This window comes from Chlamydotis macqueenii, chromosome 3 (genome assembly GCF_036417535.1).
Source record: "Chlamydotis macqueenii isolate bChlMac1 chromosome 3, bChlMac1.mat, whole genome shotgun sequence".
In the NCBI taxonomy this organism is placed as follows: Eukaryota; Metazoa; Chordata; class Aves; order Otidiformes; family Otididae; genus Chlamydotis; species Chlamydotis macqueenii.
The window spans coordinates 87,145,775-87,158,083 of NC_141558.1; the positions used below are offsets into that span (position 1 = coordinate 87,145,775).

At 54.9% G+C, this 12,309-nt stretch overlaps 1 protein-coding gene across 3 annotated transcripts in view; it reads right to left on the bottom strand.

The window, feature by feature from the left end:
• Positions 1–924: 924 nt before the first annotated feature.
• TMEM63B (transmembrane protein 63B) overlaps positions 925–12,309 on the bottom strand; it is a 48,095-nt gene continuing 36,710 nt past the window's right edge. For all 3 annotated transcript variants that reach the window (XM_086743982.1, XM_086743981.1, XM_086743980.1), the window contains 18 exons: positions 11,940–12,082; positions 11,622–11,673; positions 11,233–11,341; positions 10,639–10,709; positions 9,743–9,823; positions 9,493–9,616; positions 9,277–9,410; positions 9,032–9,169; positions 8,595–8,748; positions 8,241–8,347; positions 7,358–7,444; positions 5,877–5,942; positions 5,575–5,737; positions 5,313–5,418; positions 4,992–5,159; positions 4,736–4,851; positions 4,422–4,502; positions 925–3,376 (listed from right to left, as the gene is read on the bottom strand). In XM_086743982.1, the coding sequence (XP_086600108.1) occupies positions 3,212–3,376; positions 4,422–4,502; positions 4,736–4,851; positions 4,992–5,159; positions 5,313–5,418; positions 5,575–5,737; positions 5,877–5,942; positions 7,358–7,444; positions 8,241–8,347; positions 8,595–8,748; positions 9,032–9,169; positions 9,277–9,410; positions 9,493–9,616; positions 9,743–9,823; positions 10,639–10,709; positions 11,233–11,341; positions 11,622–11,673; positions 11,940–12,082 (2,065 nt within the window). In that variant the 3' untranslated portion in view covers positions 925–3,211. The remainder of the gene's footprint in view (positions 3,377–4,421; positions 4,503–4,735; positions 4,852–4,991; positions 5,160–5,312; positions 5,419–5,574; positions 5,738–5,876; positions 5,943–7,357; positions 7,445–8,240; positions 8,348–8,594; positions 8,749–9,031; positions 9,170–9,276; positions 9,411–9,492; positions 9,617–9,742; positions 9,824–10,638; positions 10,710–11,232; positions 11,342–11,621; positions 11,674–11,939; positions 12,083–12,309) is intronic.

Consider the following 12,309-nt stretch of genomic DNA (forward strand, 5'->3'; position numbering starts at 1 on the left):
CCTTGTGCTTGGGAGCAGTTTCCGTCAAACACCTGCACAAGTACTTGCACAATTTCCTTGTTCCCTTCCCGCAAACTTCCTTGTGCAGTGGTGCCTCCAGGGACTTGGCAGCCAGCACTGTTCTTCTTTTGGTCTTTGGCTCTCTTTGTGCCCAGGCGTTGCCTCTTCCCAGTCCTTTGGCTGTGGACTGCCAGGGGAAGAAGTGCTTTTTGTTCCCTGTTCACGCTACATCACTGGCACACAAAGCCACAGAGCCTAAACGCAGCGAGGTGGGAACGGAGCTGGAAGCCTGGGGGTTACTCGTCTGCCTCTCAGAGGCCAGCCCCACACCTCGCCTCTCTGTTGTGCCATCTTCCCAGCAATGTACACAAATCAATGAGCACGTAGCAAGGAGCCGCCGTGGGGACTGGCTGCTTGCTGCCTGCCCCCGTGCTTAGGGGACAGCTGAGCTACAAGCAGCGGCACAGGGCAGGCAAGCGCTCCCAGTCAAGCTGCACTTCAGGGGTCTACCATCCCTCACCCTTTCCCAAAGGCTTTGGCTGTCCACCCAAAGCAGGCTAGGAGACAGGTTCCTGCATGGAGACGGCAGAAGCAGCCATGTAAATTGTTACTGGGACCATAGGTTAGGCTGACGTCTGCCATCAAGGCTACCAGCAAGACTCCCATCCCAGTGCATGCAGCTCCCCATCCACCTGCTTTTAGTAGCAAAGCCTTTGACGCCTCTGCAAGTTGGAGGGAGAGCCCACTTGCGCCAGGAGAGCCCGTGAGCCACAGCTGGGTTCCCAGCAGCAGGGCTTGTGCTCACACCCACTCCTCCTTTTGCATCACGCATGCTCCTGCATCCCTGTTGCAACTGGGGTCCTCTCCTCCCAGGTCCCAGCCCCCAACCCACTCCAACAAAGAAAAGACTGCAAGAACAATAGCTCATTTTTTTCCTTTTTTTTTCTTTTGTACACAAATATATACAGGGTATTATACACATCTCTACACAGACAGTGCCACTCAGAACACACAGCTCTCCACAGGCAGAGCCCCGACAGCTGCAGGGGCAGCCCTGGGCCACAGCCGTACCTACAGAGGCTGGAGCATCCCAGCCCGCCTGCTGGGCTGGGGACAAGGGCAGTAATGTGGATGCAAGAATAGAGAAGCAGGATCAATGTCCTCCTGCCCCAGCCTGGGAGCAGACTGGGAGCTCTCAGCTCATATGTGCATTTCATTTCTAGCCCGCCTCCGGAGGGGACGGGTGACACTCGCAGTGCCCCTCTGCACCCACATGTGCTTCAGCCCCAGCTGAGCCCTGGGAGCTGGGTGGCCTGCCCTCTCCGTGCATCAAAAACCCATATCTCTTCCCTTTCATCCCCCCTTTCCTCCAAGGCCTGAGTTTCCTATAGAGAGGTGTACAGGAAAGTCAGTTACCTCCCCTGCCTGCTCCGAGGGTCTGGCTCCTCTTCTCTAACGGGGGACAAAGCGGAGAAAAGCCATGGATCACGACCGCCCTTCCCTGGAGAGGAACTGAGCAGGGCTGATGCTTCACTTGTTCAGGTCTCTTAAAGTGCTTGGAGCTCCAGGGCCAGCACAGGTGACTGAAAAGGTAAATGCCTGTCCCCTTCCACCTGGCCTGTTGGACCCTGGAGGGCACAGCCCCAGCGAGCCAGTGCAGCACCCACAGATGTCAGGCAAGGGGAGGGTGATAGTGTCTGCAATGAGCACCAAACAGGATGGCGGTAGGGGGTTGAGGGAAATAAATATAGCTCAATAGCAGGGAGATTTATTATTTTCCTTTACATTTTACACAAGGGGAGGGGGGAGGCAATTGAGGGCAACTGATCCTGACCAGAAACCTCCTCATAAGGAGCCTTTAAACAGGGTCAGACGTCCCTGCAGGTGCCAAGGGCTCTAGTCCACATCTCCCATCATCCTGTCCCCTGCCTGCCTCTGGGACACAGCTATCACCAGGGAGGGGGCAAGGGCAGAGGCAGGGGAGGAACAGCCTCCCTTCTCTCAGGCTGGGTGTTCTCTCAGGGGAGCCTATACTCAGTCAGAGCAGGTGAAGAAAGCCAGCACGGCCCCACGAGGCTTTCGCACTCCTGAAAATGGTGGTCTGGCTTGGAGAGGGCTCCCAGGGGCTGCTCTGCTTTCCCAGGGCTCCCTCCATCTCCAGCAACCTCGGCTGGGGGCCTGTGGCAGCTCACGGGGCCCCGTTTCAACCAGGCAGCACCAATGCCGCAGGGTGCTGAAGGACCCTTCCTCCCCTCTCCCTAGCACCCAGGAGACCCCCAGTACAGCCTCCCCACCCCAGGCCTGACCCTGCTGTGCAGACACAGGGCAGCAAAGGGGGCCGTGGTACCACACGGGGGTCAGGTTGATTTGTTTGAAAGGGGAGTAAAATGTGCAAAAAAATGCCACTTAAAATGATGCTGCAATCCCCTGCCTGTGCTCCTGGGGGAAGAGTGGACAGGACCTGGGGGAGAGGCTTCCTGCGCCTCTTCCTGCCCATGGGAAATACCCTCAGCACCCCTCACTCTGCGTGAAGCTGCCCAGCTCACACCAACCATGCACCCCTTTCCTGGGGCGATGCCACCCCTGACCGCAAGGCCAGGCTGTTACCTTCCCCGTAGTGGTCTCTGCCACCACCCCCCTGGTCCAGCTCCTGGCATGTCACATCAAGGGGACACTGCAAAGGGTTGAGAAAGGGCACACATGGGAGGAAGGTGCAACAAAAGGCACCCCCCCCTCCCTAGGGGGGACTTGAATACACTGACTAAAGCTTTTTGTCACCTTTCTGTAAATCTAATAAATTATTAGTGTTTCTCGCCAGGAATAGAGGGGCCTGCTAAGGAGTTCCCAAAGGTTCCCTTTGGGCTCCTCCCCATAAAGCACCCAGCCTTCCTCCTCCCTGTGGGTCCAGAGCAGCACCACAGGGGTCACAGTCCCCCTTCTCCCCAGCCCCTGGGGTTTTGGGGTCCAGGCACCCCTTAAAGAAGGTAGCTAGCAAAAAGCATGCCTGCCGAGCTGCTGGGCCGGCGCAGGGGTGGAAGGGCAGGGAAATGGGAGAGCTTGTGGCAGGGCCCCCGCCCTTGCTGAAGGCAGTGGCCCTGGGGGGTGGATGGGCGAGGGCAACGGCCAGCTCCCTCAGTGCCTCTCCCTAGGTCTCCACGCGCACAGCCTGCCTCGCTCCTGGGCCTCCTTCCCCTCCCTCCCTCTGAGGTCCCTACTGGTGGATCTCGTTCTCTATCAGGCTGTCCTCACACGACTGGAAATCCGTGTCGTTCATGCCATCCGCGTTGATGAGCTCCTCGTCCTGCGATCCCTGCTCCTCTGACTCCGTTGCTTCGCCCTCTGGCGAGGAGTCCTGCAGCACTTGGGCGATGTACTTCTGCCAGGGCCAGGCACAGGGAGAGAGCAGAAACATGTGTGAGCCTGAGTGGCTTCCCATGGCAGCAAAGCACCACACACAGAGCACCATGCAAGAAGCTGAGCACTGGGATACACTGGGAGAGCAAGGGAGGGTCCAGACTCTGTGGGATGTAGCAGGAAAGGGGGTCATAGCAGGCTTGGCTTGGTCTTGCAACAGTGGATATGTCAAACCCCAGCATGCTGGGACAGGCAGCACTCCCAGGGAGCCAGGACTGAGAGAGCATGGGGCTTTTCAGCTCTTTGGAGCCCACGTGGACTGGAAGACTGTGCTCCCTTTTTTTGCCAGTGGGTGTATCCCTCTGAGGTTATGCCTGCCTCCTCTGGGGAATCTCCTTTTGGAGAAATGTTGCTGCTCTTCGGTACATGGAGGAGCCTGGATTACACGTGCACACCCCAGCCCTGCTCTCCCAAAGAAGCAGGAGGCTCTGCTTCAATCCTTCTCTGTGTGTACCCCTTGAACAGCTCTGCACAGAACTCAACTAGAAAAATCTCACGGTGGAAGGAAGCAGCTGGAAGGAGCCAGTAAGCCAAGGAGAAATTCAGAAAACTGACTCTGGGATCTCAGAGTTGGACAGGCGAGGGTAGAGTTCCCAAAGCACCTCCATGGCCTTCAAGGCAATGCCCACGTAGACCTCTTTGTGTTGGCACTAGGGCCAGCCCAGTGGGTGACAGCCTTTGCTGATGGGCAAGAGCGCAAAGATGCAGAACGAGAAGTGAGACTGACCCAGCTGGATGCACTGTGTCAGCCGAAAGAGAGGCAGAAAGTAAATTCATAGTGTCAGAGGAGCAGCAAGAAAGGGTTGTGTGTTGGGGGAGGGGTTACACTTAATCACCAAACTCAGATGAGGAGCACAGCACCCAACGCTTGCCTCCCACCCTCATTAGGAGACTCCGGGTGCTGCCTCAGAGGTGAGGAGTGAGATATTTGGACAGGGAGTTAGCTCCCTCTTCCCAAACCTGGGTAAGGAGTGTGCCAGGGCATGGAGGTGGGGACAGGGACTCACAGCTGATTTGGGAGCCGGCAGACTGGTGGCAGGTCTCCCGTTCTGCCTGTTTTCTATGGTGTCCACCTCCGTGTGGTCAATCTGGAGAGCAAAGGAGAAAGTGAGAGACTGCCAGGGCAACAAGTTAGCTGTCCCACCACGGGAGAAGCATACAGGCAGCAGGAACAGCCCTGGGACTGTCCCGTCCCTGAAGTTAGGGCTGAGAGGCCCTGCCAGGGAGCAGTCTGGGACCTCCCAGAATGCCCACTGTTTTGCAGCTGCCCTGTTCTCCCAAGGACAAGGGTCCCACACTCCCACCCAGCACTTGGCCTCACCTTGTAGTTGTGAGCGCTGAGGTATTTGAAGTGCCCAAAGCAGACATGACACAGGCAAATCACAATGGTGATCACAAGGACCACAAAGGTGAACATGGAAGTGGGGGCCAGGAACCCTGGGGCAAAGGAAAACCAAAGTGGCAGTGTCAGAGGGACCCTGACCATGCTCTGAGGCTGGGGGCTGCCAGGACCACAGCCTGGCCAGGGAAGTGGCTCCATAGGAGGCCAGAGGCTGGCATCCCAGCCCAGCGCTCACCTGTGCGCATGGTGGAGAAGAAGAGAAGCCAGAAGAGACAGAGGATGGGGGCTGCCACCACCTGGTTCACAGCCCCTGAATGGATCTTCTTGTCCAGCTTGGCAGGCAGGTAAGCATAATACAGGTTGTATCGGTCCACCAGGTGCTTAAGCAGCATGTACATGAGCCCTGGGAGAATAGCAGGGATGCCAGCAGAGTGAGGAATCAGCCTCTTACCCAGTATTTCTGACAGGGAATATCTCCCCCATCCCATCCGTCTTGCCTCCTCTCCTTGAGCTCTCCCAAGCCACTGACACAGGGAGGTGGAGTGGCATCACTTACCAAAAGGGACAATGATGGGGCAGGTGATGCTGTACGTCATGACCACAGTGAAGACGCACATCATCCAGGCATAAGCAGCCCCAAACTGGAACTCATAGGCCTGGTGCTGCAAAAGGGAACAGAGACCCATCAGCACGACCCCAGGGGTGTGCAACACACCCAGCTGTACACACAGCATCGGGCGAGCCCCATCGGGACCCCATCACAGCACCCCCATCCCCAGGTGGAGGCCACAACCCACCCCCTCAGCCCCACTACGTACTCGTTTGACATTCCTCCGCTCAGCAGCTGAGCGGGCCAGGCAAAGGCGGATCATGTACATGAGCAAGCCGGGGATGCGCAGCAGGTCCATGGCGTTCCCGATGAAGGCAGAGGCGATGACATAATTGACGAAGAAGGCCCCGTTGTCTGGCAGGAACACACACCTAGGGAGGCGCAGCAAGAGCAGGCTGCAGGAGGTGCTCCCCTCTTGCAGGGCGGCAGCCAAGAACCCCCAGTACCTTTGGATGCCAATAGAAACCTCCCCCCATTGCAAAGAAGGGCCTTCTACCCAACTCCACTTACTCAAATCGCACAGCGGCTTCAGCGAGGAATTTTTTGTCAAACAACCAGCGGAAAAACACATCCAAGCTGTGGGGGAGTGGGACAAAAAAAAGAGGAACAATCAGAAGCAGCGACTGATGGATATGTACGTGCAAACATGTGGAAGTTGCTCTAGGAGGATCCAAAGCTCTGACCATAAACTGTTTTGTTCCCTCTTGAGATGTATCACCAGCGATTACGTAAATCAGACACTGAGAAAAACAGTGCAGCACCCAAGAAGGGACGTAAAGCTTCTCACTCTTATGTGTTCTTCTCCCTTCTATTCTATTAGTAAACTATTCTCTTCTCTCCTTCGTTTGGGCACAACATCCATGCAAGGAACACATGACAGACCCTACAGAAGAAACTGGTTAGGTACAAAGTACCTTCCAACACAGAGATTTAAAAAAAAAAAAAAATCCCTTAGGAGAAACAAATACCATTTTCCTCAACTGTGATTTTTTTTAATACAAAACTGTCCCATCCTCTGGCGCTTTGGATATTGGTGGAGTACAGAGCGCCAGAGGCAACAGCAGGGGGTCTGAGTCCTCAGAAGGAAGTGTGGTCTGTTTAACAGTATCTGGTCAAAGTACAAACCTTCCAAGGGCATTAACTTGCCTAGGTCATAAGGTTGTATGCAACAAGAACAAGGCATTTTTCATCTGGCTGGGAAACATTGCTGTAGTCACTCATCCTTCTGCCTCTATCAGAGGCCTCGTCTATTCTCAGGAGCTGCCTCACTTAGCCACTAAGTGGCTGTACTAAGGGCTATATCCTGAATCCCGAATTTAGGAGGGTGTAGACCCCCCACCCTACAACACGTAAGTAACTCCCTACCCACAGTGAGGGCCCCCCATCTCACTCCCACGCCCCACACTGTTCCTTCCTCAGTTTCCTTACACAGACACTGTTCAGTGCTGGGAGCCCACACCAATGGCTGGCAGCTGATGCACCGCTGTCTGCTACAGGGCATTTTTACAACCCCTGCAGGAAGATTGGGGGCTCACATCCAAACCGATGAGCGTTGCTGCAGCCTACACGTAACTATCCCACCTAGCCAAGCAGTGCAAGCTACTAAATTCTGGGTCAAATGGGGAATTCACTAGTTTTGTGCAAAATTCGGAGTGTGCACGGAGCAGAGAGGCAGGGAGTGCCTCCTTCATCAGCAGACCTCAAGCAGACTTTTCACATTCAGCCGTGCCAATTTTTCCCGCTCTATTTGTAACACCACAGCACGTGTTGATGCGTCTACAGATTGATTCAACAAGCTCCTAGAGATGCAGCCAGGTACGGTCTGGCCTGGACCCCCAACCAGAATTAAACACCACCTTCCCAAGGGGATGGTGGCCAGGGTGCTTGTGCAGTGTGGAAAGGATGTAGGGTAAGAGAACAACCAGGGGCGCATCTCAACCCTCCCTGTGCTCCAGGTCTCTGCCCTTGCTTTTCCTTCCCACCACCCCTACCTGCTCAGGCCCAGTGATGGCAGCAGCAAGACCATGAAGATGAGGAAAGTGTAACACTTGTGCATGGTCGTCCTGTTCTCTCCAGACCTGAGGGCAGAGAGGAGGCTGTTAACCTTTCCCTGTCACCCTGCCAGCCCCAGGAACAATGCCCCCACTGCTTTCTCATCAGAAAGCACTTCCCGGTGTCTAATCTGAATCCCACCCTGTCCACTACGTGTACACAAGTATAGACCCCTTCCCTCCAAGTGTGTCTGAGGTCTGTTCTCAAGTCCGAGTTCCTCTCCCCTTATCTCACAGACCCTCCCATCTTTAGAGGACTGTCTGCAATCATCTCTCTTGACCTGCAGTCCTCAGAGGTGGTGACATCCTCCCCACCAGTCTTTGCAACGTAGAGCAGAAAACAAAGCTTACATCGCACGTCCTGTAGGGAATGTGCAACACAAGCAGCACATTTCTAGTGCTCTGCACTCCAAATACCTTCCCCTGTGGCCAGAAGCCAGAGCATCTAAGGTGATTTTCCCTTGGAAACGCTATGACTTACACATCGGTAGAGGCACACCACCCCTGCCCGCTCACCTGAACCAAGACTTCCCTTGCTACTAGCATGTCTCACAGCCCCAACTCCTCCCAGCTTTCTTCTTCTTGTAGACCTACATCAGGCTCTGCTCAGACAATCGTGCTGCACGACAACAGCTAAGGATTGGCAGAACAGCTGTCCACGGCAGACCCCAAGTGTCCAAGAGGTGCAACATAACACCACCCTTGGAGTGGAAGAGAGAAGTTCAAGAAGAAGGATCCAGCCAGGTGCTTTACGTCAGTGTGAAGTGTCTAGTGGCCAGGCAGCACGCTAGTATGACTAAGAACAGGCACTGACTGCCCTTACCTGGTCCAGTGCGCTTCGAAGAAGGCAGAGTAATACACAATGGTGGGCAGCAGAGCAGAGAAGCACCACAGCAGCAGGGTGGGGAAGAACTGGGTGATGATGGGGTTCTGCAATGAGGCAAAGAGACCACGCGTTACCCCGTGCAGAAGCTCTTGCGCCAGCCACAGGTACAGCTGCCTTTGCTGACACCGAGGCTCCAGCACCACAGCTGCCACTGCACCCTGTTCAGGCTCGGCACCTCCTTCGTGGTCAGCCTGACATGACACTTCTCCCTACCCCCTTCCTTGCAGGGGCTGTTGTGCCTCAGGCTGGTTCCCATGCTACCCATCCTGCACCCATCCCCAAAGGCCTTACATTGAGGTACTCCACAGGCTTGGTGACATTGAACTTGTCCATAGTGGTGATGATAATAGCGGGGGTGGTGAGGAAGAAAAGAAGGATGAAGAGGACCACATTGATCACAAGGCAGCGGATCCACCAGATGAAGCCCCGGATGGAGAGGTGCTCCCTGGGAAAGAGGGAAAGAGGGCATCAGAGTGGCTGCAAGGGGCAGAAGGGGGGATCCAGGGCCTCACATTCACATCATGGCCCAGCCTGCAAGAACAGCATTGGCACTGGGGTGCCAATCCAAGGCTTTCCCTCTCCAAGTCAGAACAGACCTCAGCTCAGCCAGGCTGGGCTTCAGCAAGAACAACTCATTCAGTTTCCACAGGAGCAGATGGGGAGGGAGACAGGGAGTGTGCATCCCTTTCCCATCAGCTCAGCCCACTGAGCCCCACAGAGTTACTCACCAGTAGATGTTCTGTGGGTCAGGGGCATAGCTGACGGTCCAGTTGGAGACATGGAGGGACTCACTGCAGGAGGAGGCCCTGGGCTCCCCACGGCATGCACAGCCCTGGCACTTACAAGCATTGAAATCTTTGAGGATTCTGGAGAAGACAAACAGTGGGATACTTTAGTGCTGGCATTCCTCTGATTTAAGGTGCAAGCTGGGACAAGTCACCTTCCTGGGGAGGGCAGGACCCTTCGCACTCACATGGCCGTGATGGTCTCATTGTGGAAGGTGACAAAGGCCATCCCCAGAGGCTTTTCATTCACCTTCTCCTTCTCCCGCTTGTAGTCATCTTTGAGCTTCTCTTCTAGCTTGGTATAGTACTCGATGGCCTCCACCTGGGCAGTGGGAACAGGGGTCAGAGCAGAGACCTGAGGAACCAAGCCCCCATGTGCCCCACCATCTCCAGCTCTCCTCCACCTCCTCACAGCCCCTGATGACACAGCAGCACAGGTGGCCACAGGGCTTGGGGTTGATCATGGATGGGTTACTCTCTTTGCTCTGCAGGTTGGTGAAGTAAATTCGCCCACGCTCAGCTTTTTTCCTGAAACAGGAGAGTGGAAGAGAAGGAAGAAAGAAAGAAAGCTCAGAAAAGCTCCTGTGGCACCAGACTTGAGGGGGAGCTCCCAGCCCCTGCCCACTCTGCCCTCTCTCCCAAACCAGGGGTTACCTCTCCGCATCAAGGAACATCAGCCGGGCCACATCATAGCAGGGTCGGGCCTCCAGGACGGTGCAGTTGGCATAGGCCTCCCTGCAAACAGGAAGTCACCAGGTTACCACACCGGGCAGCCAAGGCTGTACCCTCAAGCAAACCCCACGCATCCAGGACTTGTCTCCTGCCCTGTCATGAAGTGCAGCAAGAGCTTGCTGGGGGTAGCAGCAGAGCCTGAGGGCTCTGTCCCTTATAGCAGAAATAACACACGGGGCAAGCGTTACATCCTCTGGGCTCTGGCATGAGGAGCCTCTTTGGACTTTCACCCTGTGGCAGCAAGGCATCCCTCTGACCTCACACCCCCTCTTTGCCTTCATGGGCCACAGGGCTTGGGTCAGAAAGAGGTGGAAGGGTTCCCAAAGGGTACAAAGCATTTCTTCTCTCCCTATGGTGCTTCTAAACGTGGCCCTGTGTCCATTGAGGTCCTGACAGAAAAGGAATTAAATTTTTTCATTAAAAAGAAAAATATCTTTTCTACAAGGAATGTGATTAGGGCAGAAGTAGCAGCACAACATCCCATAGTCACTGCTTGAGTGCCTCCTGCCTGCATCTCATCTCTGAACTCGACTACATCTCTGGACACACCCCACCGACTATTTGCCATGCTGACTTCCTACAGCTCTGCAAGAGATAGTTAGGCATATCCCAAAGCAAAAAACCAAGGACGCTACACATTCAGATAAAAATTTGTACAGAAAAATAACAGTGAGATGCCCAAAATAAGAGTGTTCACTGATTTTGACTAGCTTTCTGCTCACCATGTATTACTGCCATTCCAGGTAACACTAGCACTACCCCAATAGAAACATCCCCATTACAGAGCAGCCTTTAATTAGGGACACAGTGAGACTCACTCAAAATGCTTCTTGATCTTCTCTGGCTCAGCATATTTTGAGATCCCATTGATGAAGAGAGTTCGCTTAACCTGGAAGGAAGGAAGGAAAAAGGAGAGGGCAGGTAGGTGTGGATGATGAGAAAGATCAGACTGCAGCAAACCCCCCCACGGCCAGAGTCAGGAATAGGAAAGGGCAGTCCCATCACTTCTAGCACCCAAGGCTCCCCCTTTCCTATCCTTCCACTAGCTGTTGGCATCCTGCTGCGCTGCAGATTGACAGGGTAAGGGCTTACGCTGCAGCTGCCTGAACAAAAACAGGGGGTACTGTTAAGAAATGAAGGTGGCAAAAGCAGCTGGGGCAATCTCTGACAAAGGCACGGGGTCCCCCTGACAGGTTCACCCAGCACAGGCCTCTCCTGTTTCCCCACAGGCAGCCAGAGCTGCTGCTCTGGAGGAGATCTGCCTTTGGCTAGGCAGAGTAAAAGAACAGCCAGAACAAGAGAGCCCCAAATTGCTGTGGGAAGCAGGGTGCTCGGCACTCTCTCCGAGGCCACCTGACTAGACAGAAGGGCATGGGAAAATGTGCCTGGGAGAGCGGCCAGATCCTGCTCACCAAGTCATCCTCTTTGTAGCGCATCTTGGAGGTGTGCCGGCGCATGCTGTAGACTGTCAGCAGCAGGTACAGGAAGGCGAAAGACGTGTGCAGCCACAGCAGGTTATTCCTGTCATAAGGGAGACCACAAAGGTCAATGCAAGGTTGCCACTACAATGGCTGGTCAGGCCCTGAAGGCGCTGGGGCCACAAGCGGCCTAACTGGCACTGTGCCCACATGCTCTACAACCAAATTCCAGGAGCTCAGCTTGGAAATTGGAGCACAGACAGTAGCCTCACAGCAAGGGCAGAAATGCAGCCTTCAAGGAGGTGAGGCTCTGCAGCAAGTTGATATTTACAAAATAGCCCCTGAGGGCCTCAATTATCCATCCCACCCCTGCCCACACATACCCAGAATTCAGGTTAGCGATAGTTGTCCTCCCAAAGCTGTAGGCGTTGTTTTCTAGGGAGAAAGAGGCAGACACAAGCACATTCAGTTATACTGAGTGGCACAGAGCACCACTGGGGTGGGCTATGGCAGGCATCTCACCTGCAGAACACCCCAAAACCCAAACTGCCCAGGTTGACCCTCTGGATGTGCCATACTCAAATTCAGACAGTAGTCAGGGTTTGTCTCAGTCCTGGCCTGCCCTCCACTGCTCCCCAGTGGTCTGGGACGCAGTGTTGAAAGCGGCTCCCTCAGCCAAGCCAAAGGCTCCCTGCTCTCACCTAGCAGGTCCCCTGAGAAGTTGACAGGCAGCACGATGCCCACGGAGAGCACACCCACGGCCACCAGCAGCCCAATGATGTGCCTCTGGAAGGACAGGTAGTGCACCGCATCACCCCCGCACTTGTCCCGGATCTCGTCATCCCTGCCAGGGAGAAAAAGCCTATCAGGCAATCTTCTACATTCCCTCAAGTGCTGAAGAAAAGCACACGGTCATGGCTGCACGCCTGGTTTGAGCCCACACAGCACCACACAGGTTCTGCCCTACAGAGCTGTGGCCAGGCCCCGGGGTAGGGAGCCCAGCACCCAGCCTTGAACCAAGCTGGGCAGAAATCTACCCGAGTAACGCTTACTACAGCTCAACTCCCCATA